Here is a 16,465-nt window from a genome sequence, read left to right as displayed (position 1 = left end):
GGGCCGTGGGCCGTCCTGGGGGGGCGGGGTTGGGCGGGTCCAAAAAAAAAAAAAACGAAAAAAAAAAAAAAAAAAGAATTGTAGATAAGGGATACAGAGCTGTAGTATGTTTGATAGTGATAGTACTTGCAGAAAAGTAAAGATGCAGAAGGGTGGTTGCAATTTTTAATAGAAGGGCCAGGGAAGACTCACTGAGGAGGTGATATATATCTGAGAGTAGAATTAAAGTAGATTAAGTTTTTCATCCAAGTAACTGAAATGGAGTTGTTATTAGTTGAGATGGGAGAAGAGCAGTTGGAATAGAGGGCAGGGGAGTTGGAGATCACTACCTCAGTTCTGGCCTCTAGATGTTCTAGTAGAGATGTTGAGGCAGTTGGATACACCTAACTGGAGTTCAGGGAAGATGAGTGGACTAGAGATAAACACTTGGGAGTTCATGCATTTTGGTGACATTTAAAGCCCCCAAACTAGATAAGAACACTAAAAAGTCCCTCAATGTGCTAGGCATTGTGCTAGTCCCTAGAGATACAGAGATCATTAAAAATTGTTTTTGTCCTCAGGAAGCTTATGGTCTAATATGGGAAGCAGACATAAACAATTAAAACAGCATAAAATATGCTAACGTAAATACACATATAGTATAGCTGATTTAGTGAAGCCAAATCTGAGCGTCATCTTCAACTCCACTGTCCTCAAACTCACTTGTTCAGTGGTCCAACCATGAAGCATGTACAGATGATAGTCAAAGTGTAGTACCTTTTATAAGAGTTGGCTTCTCCACTCCCCTATTTACCCCAGCATGTTCCCAGTGATACTAGAAAGCCTCACTGGTGACACTTTTGCATGGCTCACAAGGCTCCTTATATTTGGTCTTTGTCTTATCTTTTGTTTTGCTTTCTTAGACCTGTCCCAACTGACAGAGTTGATCAGTTTTGAAATTTGGAAATACCACTCTGGCTGTAGAGTGAAAGATGAATTAGAAGAGGGAACAAAATAGACAAAATTTGCTGTTTCTTTGCCTCATTTCTGCCTTCACATTGTTATTTAATGACATACAGAGATCTGTAGGGTAGTAAAAGCATTGCAGGTATGCAGAAACGGAAAGAGTATATTGCTAAACTAGAAAATGTCAATTTAGGGATTAGGGAAAAATTCCTAGTAAATGCATGTAGTTGTAAACTTAATGCTCTTCCCTCATATTGTTGGAAAAATTCAAAATAATTCTTTCAGTAGCTTGTTTTGCCTTTGGAACAGAACCTGCTTATTGTATCAGCTTTACTGATAATTAACTGCAGTCCCACTTTTGTAAACGTGCTTGCTTATCATACTGGCTACATGAATGCTGAGAAAGTGAAAATTACTACTGCACTAGCTCATGAATGCTGAGAAAACAAAACTTAAAAGAACCCAGAAGAGTACGCCTATATAAACCCTGTAAGACCTAAACTTGGGGCTCATATCTTGGAGCACTAGCTCATCTGGGCCCTCCAGCTTAATAAAATACCTGACTCTCCAATCCTCTGAGTGCCGACTGCTTCTCTGTTGAGTCCATTCCATAACATTTTCTGGTGCATTGGCTGGGAAGTGATTTGGACTGGCCCCTTGAGCCACTGGTCTGGGCAGGGTGACCTAGTTGATCAGCAATGCCACGGAGGACTGAGGAGGTGCCACCTGGCCATTTTGTTGGGACCTCAGACAACGGGACCTCACTGATCCTAGGGAGCACCTGTCCGACCGGACTCAGTGGAGGGAAGGACCAGCCAGACCCCTGCTTCCTGCAGGACAGGTAGGAACCCCCTCTTCCCCCACGGTATTCAGTTCAGTTCAGGCCCACCTCTGGGCAGAAGGGGAGCTTGATCACCTCCCAGAGGGCCTCTGTGAGGGTCCATCTGTTTAAGGACGTTTGTCTGTTTAAGGACCTTGTAGTGAGGTCCATCTGTTTAAGTATGTCCATCTGTTCAGATCAGGTCAGGACTGGGACAGGGGAAAGTATTTTAACCTCAGTGTGAATGCGGTCTGAATGTTTATGCATGGAACCAAGGCTACACCATGGTTTCTGAGTGGGATCTAACCTGTGGTTCTGTGATCACGTCATACGGCATAATGGTGATTCCAGTCCCTGCTGGACTGGGCCCGGTCGGGGGTTTATATGTATACACCTTAGCCAAGATGGACTTAAAGTTCCTCAGGGGACATGGCCAGCTGGACACCAGATTGCGTTGCCTTCTGAAAGGGAAAGGGAATTCCCCACCCTTTGTCTGTTTGCATCTCTGTAGCAGGGAGGGAGCTGGGAGGGGTCCCAGATGTAGCAGAGGGAAAGCCTTTGTTTATGTCTGAGCACCCCCTAGTGTCCCCGAAAGAGAGGCAAATTCTTCTTTTCGGACATAGGTGACGTTTATTTGACTCCCAAGGAGTGAAACGTCCTTTCACATTGTTTACTCCAGGAGATCCATTGCCCATTCTGCCATAGAGTTCCCCTCCCCGTGCATGAGTTTCATATATCCCCAGGGGTGAAGCCCCACTCAGCCACTTAGAAGGAAACCCAGATTGGAGCCATATACTAGTATACCTTTTCTGTCACTGTCCGACTTTCCCCCCTTTACCTTTATTCCCCTGGAATTTGGTCATTTGCCTATGACAAGGAGGCTCTAGTCTATGGGCCATTGGTCTCTGTGCGCACCCTACAAATCCACCCAACCTGCCAGGTGATAAAAGACTCAGGCTGCCATTTCCCTTACTCCCAGAAACCTTGCCATCTGGTGCATAAAATCAGGACTGTCCCCTAGCCGCCTGCAAACTTCTTATACCATTTTATGGTGTTTGGGAGCTCCGGACCTTTGTTGAGTAGCAACACCAACCAATGTTACCTGGGATATAAACGCCTGAGGCAGATGTGGGAGGCTAAAGTTGAATATGTGGACAAGTGCTTCAAAACCTACCATCCTTGAATGTATATTAAAGAAGTTTCAGAAGGGCTACTCTGGGAAGTACGGAATTAAAATGATCTCTGGGAAACTCTGAACCCTATGTGAATCGGAATGTTCCACCTTTGGCGTCGGGTGGCTTTCAGAAGGGACTCTAGACCTCCCAAAGTTTCGAGCAGTTTATGAGGTCATAACAGGGGAACCAGGGTACCTGGACCAATTTCCATACATAGACTCCTGGTTGGCAATAGCTCTGACCCTGCCACCAGGGATCTGGTTCTGTGTTCATAAGGAAAAGTGTAAGGTTCTTGCTATGTGGGCAGTTCAAATGACAGAACCCAGCCAACAAGAAACAAAAAGGCCTGTATATCAAGGAGATCCAGATGAGGAACCCTTGCCCCCACCATATCCTGCTCCTTCAGGGACCCCTGGCCCCAGGCACCCCCTGCCAGATAGCCCTCCAGCCTCAGTATCATCAGCCCCATCGACATCACCACCAGAGAGTCCTGAACCGATAGGAGGGCGACTCTGCTCTACCCAACAGGTCTGAGATGCCCCTGTGGGAGACCTGAGGCCCACAGCAGATGAACCCAGATGGCAGCATGCAGCCAGGGTGCCCTCTCTTCTACTACCAGCCCTTTACAACTACAGACCTCCTGAATTGGAAACACCATAGTCCATTATATTCAGAAAAACCCCAGGCTTTCATCAGTCTCTTGTAGGTGATTTTCCTCACCCATCAGCCCACCTGGGAAGACTGTCATCAGCTACTCCTTACCCTCTTCAACACTGAGGAACAGCAATGCATCCTGGCAGGAGCCAGGAAATGGTTACAAGACCAGGTGCCTGCAGTTTCCCCGGATCCCAAGACCTGGGCAAGAGACGCAGCGCTGGACGCCATGCCAAACTGGGACTTCAGTGAAGAAGAAGGGAGAAATTGACCCTGCCAATATAGAGAGAGCCTCCTCCAAGGACCGAGAGCAGGGGCCAGAAAACCCACTAACATATCCAAAACAACCATCATGACCCAGAAACCAGACAAGCACATGCAGAGTTCTATGAAAGGCTATGTAAGGCTTTCCAGATCTACACACCATTCGATCCCAAGGCAGCTGTAAATCAATAGATGGTCAGTGCAGCCTTTGTGGCCCAGTCCTGTGCTGACATCCATCGCAAACTTCAAAAGCTGGAAGGTTTTGCTGGGATGAATGGCACGCAGCTCCTGGAGGTGGCCAACAAGGTATTTGTCAATTGGGACTGGGAGGCCCAAAAGGAGGCAGGTAAACATTTAAGACAAAAAGTGGCACTCTTGGCAGCAGCACTCAATCCAGACCAAAACTCTGCATCTAAGAAGAACCCCTACCGACAAGGATGAACACCCCTACAATCCACCCAGTGTGCTTACTGTAGGGAGCTTGGCCACTGGAAAAATGAATGTCCAAAAAGGAGCGAAAAATCCCAAGACAAGATGCCCCAAGGCAAGACACACTCTGAGGGAAGAAAATATGAGCCAAGGGTTCCAGGACCTCATTGGCTTTGCAGGAATGGACTCAGATTAGGGGAGACTGGGCTCCCTTTTCCTGGGCCCCCAGGATCCCCTGGTCAAAATGATGGTAGGGGGCCAACCTGTGACTTTCATGGTGGACACTGGTACAGAACACTCTGTAGTCAATAGGCCAGTGGCCCCATTCTCAGGCTGAAAACCCACCATTATTGGTGCTACAGAGATACAAGCAGACCAGCCATTCTGCAGGGCCCATACTTGTCACCTTGGGGGTCACAGGGTGACTCATGAATTCCTATATTTGCTTGACTGTCCAGTACCCCTACTAGGAAGAGATTTGCTGAGAAAACTAGGGGCACAAATAACCTTTGCACCCAGGGAGGCAACCTGTTTGACCTTAAATAAACAGAAGACCTTAGTAATGGTTGTAACAGTGGCCAGGGGAGAGGAATCGTGCCTATACACCAAGGCCGAAGAAGACTCAAGCCTAGGACCACCAGACCTCTTAAGGGACTGCTTCTTTAGAGACTTTCTCTCTGTCTGGGCAGAAATAGGACCCCTGGGTATGGCAAAGAACCGTGTGCCTATAATTATAGAACTGAAACCAGGGGCCACATCAGTCAGGGGAAAACAATACCCAGTCCCTCAGGAGGCTCAACTGGGAATCCAAGAACACATCCACTGGCTACAAGAATCCTGGTGGAATGCCATTTGCCTTGGAACATGCCACTCCTGCCAGTCAAAAAGCCCAACGGGAAAGGGTATCGTCCAGTTCAGGATCTATGAGCTGTGAACAAGGCAGCTGTCACCCCCTACCCTATGGTGCCAAGTTCTTACATACTCCTGAGTCTATTCCCTGTACAGGCTAGATGGTTCTCCTGTCTCAACTTCAAAGATGCCTTTTTCTGCCTCCGACTAGCACCCAAAAGTCAGTGGTTATTTGCCTTCGAGTGGGAAAAACCCCACATAGGAAGAAAAGCTCGATTGACCTGGACTAGACTGCCACAAGGGCTCAAAAATTCACCAGCACTCTTTGGGAAAGCACTAGTGTCAGACCTAGCTGCCTTCCCAGGAGACAGGTTGAATTGTAACCCGCTTCAATTGTCGATGACATCGTTCTGGCCAGTCCCACACAGGAAAACTGCTGGGAAGGAACAAGAGCCCTACTGAGCCTGCTCTCTACTTAGGATATAAAGTGTCCTGGGAAAAAGCTCAAATATGTCAACAGAAGGTCAGATACCTAGGGTACCACATCTCTGAAGGATGCCAATTGCTGGGAATAGAGAAAAAACAAGCCGTTTGTGCTATACCCTGACCAGACACCAGGAGGAAAGTCTGAGAATTCCTTGGGGCTGTTGACTTCTGTTGACTCTGGATACCAGTATATTCAGAAAAGGCTAAACGCTTGTATGGGGGCAATCAGAGGAACTGAAAAGGGACCCCTAGTATGGGGTCCAAAGCAAGAACATTGCCTTCTCAGAAATCAAAACTCTGTTAACCCAGGCTCCTGCCTTAGGAATTCCAGACATAACTCAGGATTTCATGCTCTTTGTACTCAAGAGAGATCGTGTGGCTTTGGGGGTCCTCACAAAGACCATAGGACCCTGGCAGAGGCTGGTGGCATACCTATCTAAGCAACTGGATAATGTGGCAGCTGGCTGGCCACTCTGCCTGAGGGCCCTGGCATCCACTGTCACCCTAATCCGAGAGGTGGACAAACTCACTTTGGGACAAAACTTCAATGTAAAGGTCCCACATGCGGTGACCACCCTAATGAATAGTCAGGGATACAAATGGTTGACCAACTCCAGGATGACTCACTATCAAGGACTCCTGTGTAAAAACCCCCGAGTGCTCCTTGAAACAGTACAGACTCTGAACCCAGCCACATTTCTGCTTGCTGAGTCCGGCTCCCAAGACCACGACTGTGAAGAATTAATGGATGAAATATACTCCAGCAGGCCTGATTTGACAGGCTTGCCCTTGAATGACCCAGACATGGAACTGTTTACAGGCGGGAGCAGTTATGTTCAGGAAGGACAATGAAGAGCCGGATATGTGGTAACAAATCATAAAGAGGTTATAGAGGCAAAATCCTTGCCACAAGGTTGGTTGGCACAGTGAGTGGAGCTGTGGCCACTAATCCAAGTGCTCCAACTCTCAAAAACAGGTCAACATTTACACCGACTCTAAATATGCCTTTGTGACCTTACACGTCCAAGGGGCCCTATATAAAGAAAGGGGTCTGCCAACAGCAGGGGGAAAGACAATCAAAAATAAGGAAGAAATTCTCCAGTTCCTCAAAGCAGTAATGGATACCCACCCAAGTGGCCATCATACACTGCAGAGGACACCAAAAGGGGACTGATAAAATCATTGAAGGAAACCAGCTGGCTGACCAGACAGCCACGGAGGTGGCTGCCCAAACAGAGCCTGCTGCAGACCAGAATGAGACTTCCAAAATCAAGCTGGTGCCAGAGAAGGCACAGCAACTAAAGTACACAAAGGAAGAGACACAATCGGCAGAAAATGAAGGTGGAATTAAAACCTCTGTAGGTTGGTGGAAACTCCCAGACCACAGACTAATGATTCTTCAATGACTGGCACACCGACTAGTCCTGGAGTATCATGAACTGAATCACTAGGGAAAAATGGCCCTAGAGACCATACTGAGTTGCTACTATTTCATTCCAAGATTGGCTTCCCTCTGTGCCCAGGTCAGCTCCCTATGCCCAATCTCCATCTAAAACAATGCCAAGCAAGGGCACTGGCTGGCCCCTGGAGTCCAGCCAGTCAGTATAATGCCCTTCAAAGACCTGGTAGTGGACTCCACCAAAGTAAAGTCCTGCAAGGGTTACAAATATTTTTTAGTAATAGTATGTTCATTCACTGGATGGCTGGAGGCACTCACTGCTCATGCGTTCCGAGCAAGCTGAGGAGGTCACCAAGGTTCTTTTAAGGGAAATTGTTCCAACATATGGACTCCCTCTGATTATAGAATCAGACAGTGGGCCAGCATTTGTTGTAGAGGTCATTCAAGGACTGGCCAAAATGTTGGGGATATGATGGAAGCTCCATTCAGCATACCAGCCACAGAGCTCAAGGAAAGTAGAATGCATGAACTGGACCTAAAGACCACTTTAGCCAAGCTTTTCCAGGAGACGGGGCTATCCTGGATAGACATGCTTCCCTTAGCTTTGTTACAGGTCCGGTGTATGTTGGGGCCAACAGGATATTCCCTTTTTGAAATCATATATGAGAGACCACTCCTGCTTATAGCTAGGCTGCAGGGGGATCCCCACCAGTTGGGGGAGATGCATATATCACAATACTTGCAGTCACTGGCCAGGACCTTCCAACAGATAACCAGGACAGTTTTGGAACAAGCTTCCATTCCTTTAGGAAATTGGCCATACCAGTTCCAACCCAGTGACACAGTATGGTTAAAAGACTGGAAAAAGGCTCCCTTAAGGTCACAGATAGTTGTACTAAGTACCCCTATTGCAGTTAAGGTTGCAGGTTTAATTCCCTGGATCCATCATAGGCAGGTAAAACAGGTGGCTCCCCCAGACGATGCCACATCGTGGTCTAAGGCTGACCCCTCTGACCCACTCAAGTTCTGGTTCCAGAGATGCCCCACTAATTGTCACTGCCCTGCTCATGACACCAGAAGCTGACCAGTCTACACTCGGCTGAAGCCTGAGGAATTGACGAGCCCTGCTTCAGCCACTCCATGGGCTGGCTGATCTATACACGGCCAAAGCCTGAGGATTTTGCTGCTGTGGGACATAACAAGTACACTGATTAATTTTTATGAAATGATAAGCATATATCACCCTTTGCCTTTAGTTTTCATTGTATTGCTTCTCTTGCTTTTTGCTATAGGATTGACAGCAGTAACCCTAGAGGATTGGAATAATATAGAAAAGTTTTTGTGGGCTGGCCTGTGGCTCACTTGGGAGAGTGTGGTGCTGATAACACCAAGGCCACAGGTTGGGATCCCTATATGGGATGGCTGGTTAGCTCACTTGGGAGAGCATGGTGCAGACAACACCAAGTCAAGGGTTAAGATCCCCTTACCTAGGTCATCTTTAAAAAAAGAAAAGAAGGGCCGGCCCGGTGGCGCACTGCTACAGTGCGCCACTTGGAAGCGCAGTGGCGCTCCCGCCGAGGGTTCGGATCCCACATACAGACCGGCCGCTCACTGGCTGAGCGAGGTGCGGGCGCAACACTGAGGGTTGCGATCCCGGTGCCGGTCTCGGTCCGGTACAGGCGCGACACTGAGGGTTGCGATCCCGGTGCCGGTCTCGGTCCGGTACAGGCGCGACACTGAGGGTTGCGATCCCGGTGCCGGTCTCGGTCCGGTACAGGCGCGACACTGAGGGTTGCGATCCCGGTGCCGGTCTCGGTCCGGTACAGGCGCGACACTGAGGGTTGCGATCCCGGTGCCGGTCTCGGTCCGGTACAGGCGCGACACTGAGGGTTGCGATCCCGGTGCCGGTCTCGGTCCGGTACAGGCGCGACACTGAGGGTTGCGATCCCGGTGCCGGTCTCGGTCCGGTACAGGCGCGACACTGAGGGTTGCGATCCCGGTGCCGGTCTCGGTCCGGTACAGGCGCGACACTGAGGGTTGCGATCCCGGTGCCGGTCTCGGTCCGGTACAGGCGCGACACTGAGGGTTGCGATCCCGGTGCCGGTCTCGGTCCGGTACAGGCGCGACACTGAGGGTTGCGATCCCGGTGCCGGTCTCGGTCCGGTACAGGCGCGACACTGAGGGTTGCGATCCGTTGCTGGTCACGAAAAAAAAAAAAAGACAAAAAGGAAAAAAAAAAAAAAAAAAGAAGAGTTTTTGCTAATACTCCTCTATTTCCTGTCAATAGGATGCTTTTTAACCATCTCTTGGTGGCAACATGCCTCCTAAAGATAACCACTTCCATGGCTACATGTTCTTGCCCACAGCTTACTGGCTCCAGCACACATATTGCCTCTTGCTCCAGGCCTGGGAAAATGTGCTCAAAGGTGGGCTCTGCCTGTTCCTTAATGAAGAATGCTGCTTTTATGCCAACAAATCAGCAATAGTGAGAAACATGGTTCATCAGCTAAGAGAGCACCTGGCCAAAAGGAGGGAGGAGTTAGAAAAGTCTTGGTTCTCATGGACAGACAGCTGGAGCTGGCTATCCTGGCTTTTGCCTCTAGTGGGTCCACTGTTTATGTTATTCTTAGCTCTCTTGTTTAGCCCGTGTATTTTAAATTGCCTTACCAGGTTCATTTTGTCTCATTTAGAATCAATCAAATTACACATGGCCTTGACATAACAAGAGTGTGCTTATATGCCCCTAAACAACAGAAACTCTGAAGGTGATGCTCACTCCAATGTTTAGAGAGAGCATCAAAGGGGGGAAATGTTGGGAAACTTCAAAATTAATTCTTTCAATAGCTTGTTTTGCCTTTAGAACAGAACCTGCTTATTGTATCAGCTTTACTGATAATCAGCTGCACTCCTGCTTTTATAAACTTGCTTGCTTATTGCACTGGCTACATGAGTGCTGGGAAAACAAAACTTAGAAGAACCCAGAAGAGTACTCCTATATAAACCCTGTAAGACCTAAATTCGGAGCTTATGTCTTGGAGTGCTAGCTCATCTTGTCCTGTGTAATAAAATACCTGACTCTCCAACCCTCTGAGTCCTAACTGCTTCTCTGTCGAGTCTGTTCCATAACAATATATGTCATATTAAAAGGTGATATATATGGTGGTTCCTCAAAAAATTCAGCATAGAGTTACCATAGGATCTAGCAATTCCAATTCAGGGTATATATACATAAGAATTGAAAGCAGATATTCAAACAGATATATGTATATCATTGTTCCAAGCAGCATCATTCCTAATAACCAAAAGGTGGAAATGACCTGAATGTCGATCGAGGGACAAATGGATAAACAATGTGGTATATACATACTATAGAATATTATTCAGCCTTAAAAAGAAATGAGATTCTCATACATGCTGCCTTGAAGAAATATGTTAAGTGAAAGAAGCCAGACACAAAAAGGCAAATACTATATGATTCCACTCACATGAGGTACTGAGAATAGTCAAATTTATAGAGATACAAAGTAGAATAGTGGTTGCCAGGGGCAGCAGGGGAAAGAGAGATGTTGTTTAATGGTACAGAGTTTCAGTTTGGAATGATGAAAATGTTCTGGAAATAGATGGTGGTGATGGTTGCAAAACATTGCGAACATGCCTAATCCCACTGAAGCGTACACTTAAAAGTGGTTAAAATGGTAAATTTTATGTTGTATATATTTTACCACAACAAAAATAGGTGACCTAGAAATACCATGCACCTGTAAAAAAGAACAAGAAAGATTTCTATATATTGATACTGTACTGATATTGAGAGATTTCCAGGATAAGTTAAGTGTAAAAAAAAAAAAAAAAAAAAAAAAAAAAAAAGTAAGTCACAAAATAGTGTGTATATTATGCTATCATTTGCATAAATAAGGGAGGATAAAAATATGTTTATATTTGCTTTTGTTTGCATAAAGAAACATTGGAAGGATTAGCAAGCAACTAAAAAAAGTTGTTATTGCCAGGAGGCAAGAGGACTGGTAGTGTGATGTATCTGAGACCCCAAAGGTCTGTTGGCTTGCCATTCAATAGCCAATAATCTAGAGACAAGAGTTGCTGTAAGAAAGGTAGCCTTTAATCAGGAAGCTGCAGCCTGAGGAAATGGTAGACTTGTGTTTCAAAGACATTTCTGCCTCTCCCAGGTTTGCTGAAGGGTTTTGTATAGGTCTGTGGTGGAAAGCTAATTCATGGTGACCAAGCAGGGACGTGCAGAATTGCTTGAGTGTTTCAAATAATCATCAAGGAACTTCCCAGCTGGGAGTTGACCAGCATCATACTTCATTCTCCATGAGTTCAGTTCCTGTTATTCTCAAATAAAATCAGAGTTAGTAAGCTAATAAAGAATGGCCATCTGGGTTAATAATTTTTCTACAATTACTTTGTGTACAATGTCAGAGCAAGACTTATTGTGTTCTGGCAATTAGCTGCAGGCTATGTGGTTTGGGTTAAAGGAGAGAACAAGTTTTTAAATTCTAAGGTTTAACAAAATGGAGTCACTTCTGTTAGGCTGTTACAGTGAGACATCTCAGTATATACCTTGTATGTACTTTTGATTTTTTGAATCATGTAAATGTATTACTTATTTAAAACAATTTTTTAAATGTGGAACTTAAAGTGGATTTATTGTAGAGGGATCAATAGTTTGTAGTCACAGAGAATATAACTTTTTATAGGTGCTGATTAACTGCTGCTATATATGATATCCCCTCTCCAACACAAGTGAGGTCCAGGGGTCAGGGGTTGTGCCAGTGTTTGGTGTTTCAAGAGCCTGGTTTTGATGTAGAAGTGGAGTTTTACCTTTTTATCTACTTCAGGCTGCAAAGAGACGATATTTTGGGTTGAGACTTAATAAAGGCAAACTCTCTAAGTTCATCAATACCAAGGAGTTGGAAAGAGATAGACAAGTCATTGTGCCTGGGGTGAGGCCTCTTACCAGTACTTCAAGGTTGGCCATGACAATGGGGTCATTAAAAATGTTATTTGACAGAGTGCTGAAAGTGTTCAAAAGCAGCAGACTCTCTGGATATAGCTCTGTGTCCCTCCAAAATGCAACTTTCTCTGATTCCATCATTAATTAGGAGGATATTTTGTCTAACACTTGCATCTGAAGCAAGAAGCAGGACTGCTTAACATTTCTTAGGCAGTAGCAACAGAGATAGCAGATGATAGCTGAGCACCAGACTAATTCCTCTTCCCACCTCCCCACCCAAGGGAGTAGGACTGTTACATCTTCCCTGTATTTCCCTTCCAACTCTTCCTTTTCCACTTAGACTGAACAGAAAATATAAATAGAATCCTGAGGTAGGTTGTGAAAAGTGGAAGATGGGCCAAGGGCAGCCCAGCCTATACTACCTCTTACCTCTTAGCTGTGTTCCAGGGCTTATGGGTTGGAGGCAGACCCCAGGCAATCATACTCTGGAATCATGTCCAACTATATCTTGAACAGCACCCTCAGGCAAGTTTGTCAAGGTGTAGATGAACAGAAAGAGCTGAGGTACAGAGCCAAAATGAAAGAATTGGGGAACTTGGAAATCTGTCATTGAAAATAGTGAAGAAATAGGCAGTTGGGAAGTAGGCTATAAAAATTCCAGAGATGGAATTCAGATGATTTTTACATGATTCCAGCAAAGGCACTCAAGGTGCCCTTGCTCATTTAAAGTTATTAGAGTGGGTAAGCAATTTATTTTTCTCTGCCTCATTGATCTGTTTGTATGTCTGTCTTCCCTACTACATTGTGGGAATTGAAGATAAGGACTTCAGCTGTAGTAGAAAAAGCATGGACTTTCCAATCAGGCATATCTATTTAAATCCACACCCTTCTCTTTCCAGCTGTTTTATTTTGGCTAAGTTATTTTTATCACATTGAACCACAGGTTCTGTGTGTATTATAGAGTTGTTATAAGGATTAAATGAGTGAATAACATTTGTATGTAATCATCTTGCCCACAGAAAGTATTCAGTAGTTTTCTTCCCTTTCACTTTTTGTGATATTCAAAATATTTATCAAATTGAGTATGTTTCTCTCTACCTATGAAATCTGAATCCTGGTTTAGGTCAGCCTGAGGCAGAGATATTTATAAGGCTTTTACCTTGAGTGGTTAATGTTGCTGTTGCTAAATATTTTATCAAGCAACTTTCTGTTATGTGAAGTTTTCACTTGTTGATCTTGTCTGTCTTTCCTCCTTATTATCAGAGTCCAGCTTGAAGCTTGTACTGTGTGAAGATCTATTCCTTTTTTCTATTTGCAGGACCTCTTCTCAGCTACAATTTTTATCAGTGGGTATGAGTCATTCCCTTACACTCACTTCTCTGCTAAAAACCCTCAACCACTCACTCTAGGCCTGGATGAGTGTAGGGATTCTTAAAATATCTTTTTTTGTCAAAATTTATTGAGCACTAATATTGTGGTAGGGTAGATATAAACAGTATTAATACACGATTCCTGCTTCCCAAGGAGCTATTCCTCTAGTAAAAAAGATAACACATGTACCAAAATATAGTTAATTTTTTGGTGATATGGTATTACTTCTGTTTGCCATTTTACCATTTGAAATTATCCCATTTGAAAAACACATACACATAGAAAAAGGATTAGAAGATGTTGACTAGTGGTATTTTGGACAGTATTTTGCTTACCTGGATTTTCTAAATTTTCAGATTTCATTTTAAATTATAAGAAATTCATTATTTCCCCATTCTTACTAACAATAATGACCCCCCTCTTTTTCTTGCATTCAGCTTTTGCGAGAATTGAAGCATCCTAATGTGATCGCTTTGCAGAAGGTGTTCCTTTCTCACAGTGACAGGAAAGTGTGGCTGCTGTTTGATTATGCAGAGCATGATTTGTGGGTAAGTCTAAATTCACTGTGTTTTTAGGATTATTTTATATAGGCATGGAAATATATGTATGCAGTACATATTGCCAATGCACAGAAAAGAAAGCTTGGTCTGTTAACCATAGTTCAAAATAAATATAATAGTGTACATGTTGATTTTAAAGAATTTAAGCAATTAACATTTTACTGAGAAGATAGTTTTGTAATATTCAGAAATTTCACTTCAGAAAATTTTAATGAGTGGGAGATTAAAATTTTATGCAAGTAATTAATGGCAGTTTACTAATATTTATAGTGAAAATTACTTTCTTTTGTGATATGCACAGTAGTTCAAATTTAACCAGGTATGTACTTGAATAGTTACTCTAAGGTCAACCTCTTGCAACATTTTCCCATTTAAAACCGGCTCTACCAAATACAATTATAAGTATGATTTTACACATTTTAATTAGACATCAGGGCATCTGAAGATTTTATCCAACAAACTACTAAAAGTAAAAATTATGGACTTCAAATTAAATTGTGATTCAGTATGGTATAATAGTCTATATAACTATAAATCTGTTTAGGATTAGCTTTTACAAGACTCATAGGTCTTGAAGGAACTTTTAGAGTTCATGCCATTACAGCAGCTATTGACAAGAACCTCAAATGTTTTCTCAATTCTTTTCTTAGATATTCATAAAAGTTATATTTTCCCCATTTTTCTGTATTCCCTGTATTTCTACCAAGGTTTACTGGATAATGTATATACTTCACTTTGTATATCAGTGATATGTTGAAAGAAGGTATAATACATTGGACTAGTCAGATCCTGTAGAACTGTACTGTCCAGTGTTGTGCACACATTAACGTCTGTTTCTTTTTCTTTTTTATTTAATGTGGCTGTTAAAAAGTTGAAAGTTATATATGCGGCTCCCATTATATTTCTGTTGGAAATTGCTGCTGTACTATGAAGTCTCCTTTTCTGTTATTTCTTAAAATCAAGTGAATGTTATTGAGTAGTTTATAAAAATAGGAAAACTGTATAGCTTAATAATTAAATAATTAATTAATTAATTAATTTTTGTCCTTTTTGAGACCGGCCGCACCGCTTTAGGTAGCCATTTAAATAACAACCCTTTTTGCCTTTTGGTCCTATTTAATGAAAATCTTGATGTTTTTAGTAGATCTAGTCATTATAACCCCACTTTAACATGGTCACATTCACCCCTAAAATAGATTCAGTTTTGGTTGACCTTATTATTCAGATTATTTTGTGTATGTGTCATTATTGGTCTTTAATAAATCATTTAAAAATATAGAACATTTATGGCAACCTTGTTGTGTTTTATTGACATAGATATTAGCAAAGACCATATATTATTATAGTATGTTTTCTTTTTCTAATTTTTAGCATATTATTAAGTTTCACCGCGCATCTAAAGCAAATAAAAAGCCCATGCAGTTGCCAAGATCTATGGTGAAGTCATTACTTTACCAGATTCTTGATGGTATCCATTACCTTCATGCAAATTGGGTACTTCACAGAGACCTGGTAAGAATGTTTCTTTCAAATTCATCAATATGTTTTTTCCTCCTCTTTTAAGAAATATCTTTTCTTCTTGGTACAATTATAATAAAATATTAATTATAGAAATTTTTGAAAATACATGTATGCAAAAAAGGAAGAAATAAAAATCACCCATAAACCTATAATCAAAAGATTACCATTATTAACCTTTGGTGTGTATTATTCCATTATATTTATGCATAGCTGTAAAATGTCAGTGTGATTTTTAACAAATGATTAGTGTAAAATTTTAATGGGGTTGTCATATGTGACAAATGTGTTTCAGTCCAGTTTGTACTATTGCTCCTCATTAGTGAAAACATTGATAATTAAAGACTGACTTCTCATTCTTTTCCCCTTAAAATCTAAACTGAAATAATGATGTTACATCTGGTAAAAAGAATGTTGTTATCAGTATTAACAATAAATAAATCTAACAGATGTAATATACTAATAGACAAATTAGCTGTAGTTCAAATGTTTGACTTTACTTTTTTATTCAGTATACCTATAATAAACATTTATCAAATTATGTGCTAGATATTAGTCTTCACATTGTTGTCATTTTGATGAGCTTATGTTGATGAGACTTTTTTGTCATTTTTTTAGAATATGGGGTACTGAATAGTGTAATCCTCATGAGCTTATTAGTGGAGGTTTTATTTTGTCTGCCCAAAAGCGGTTTCATGATCATTTATTTTTTAGGCTTTTGAGAATTCTAGAGATATGGTAGGAATAAATCTAGGTAGATTTCAGTTTTATTAACTGAGGAGAAGAATTTATTATAGAAAGGAATGAAGACGTAAAGAGATCTAGTCAGTATCTTTTGGTACCTTTTCAGTCAGGCCATGTCATCTGAGTTGACCACCTCTTGTGGCATTGTAGTTAAACTGGGGCCAAATGGTAGCGACTACAAAAGACGTTTTTACCATTTTAACAGGAGCATTTCACCTTAGAATTTTTAACTCTAAGGTCCTTCAAGACTTTCATCTGTCCACTTTACTATTAACCATG

General features: G+C 42.7%; 1 protein-coding gene across 1 annotated transcript in view; it reads left to right on the top strand.

The window, feature by feature from the left end:
• Positions 1 to 15,436, top strand: part of LOC103605511 (cyclin-dependent kinase 19-like) — a gene marked incomplete at its 3' end in the record, with an annotated part of 114,150 nt that extends 98,714 nt beyond the window's left edge. Inside the window, exons 3-4 of the mRNA XM_008590115.1 lie at positions 13,802 to 13,912; positions 15,296 to 15,436. Coding sequence (XP_008588337.1) covers positions 13,802 to 13,912; positions 15,296 to 15,436 — 252 coding nt within the window. The remainder of the gene's footprint in view (positions 1 to 13,801; positions 13,913 to 15,295) is intronic.
• Between the last annotated feature and the right edge of the window lie 1,029 nt (positions 15,437 to 16,465).

This window comes from Galeopterus variegatus, unplaced genomic scaffold (genome assembly GCF_000696425.1).
Source record: "Galeopterus variegatus unplaced genomic scaffold, G_variegatus-3.0.2 Scaffold5856, whole genome shotgun sequence".
In the NCBI taxonomy this organism is placed as follows: Eukaryota; Metazoa; Chordata; class Mammalia; order Dermoptera; family Cynocephalidae; genus Galeopterus; species Galeopterus variegatus.
This window is presented reverse-complemented; position numbering and strand designations above follow the sequence as displayed.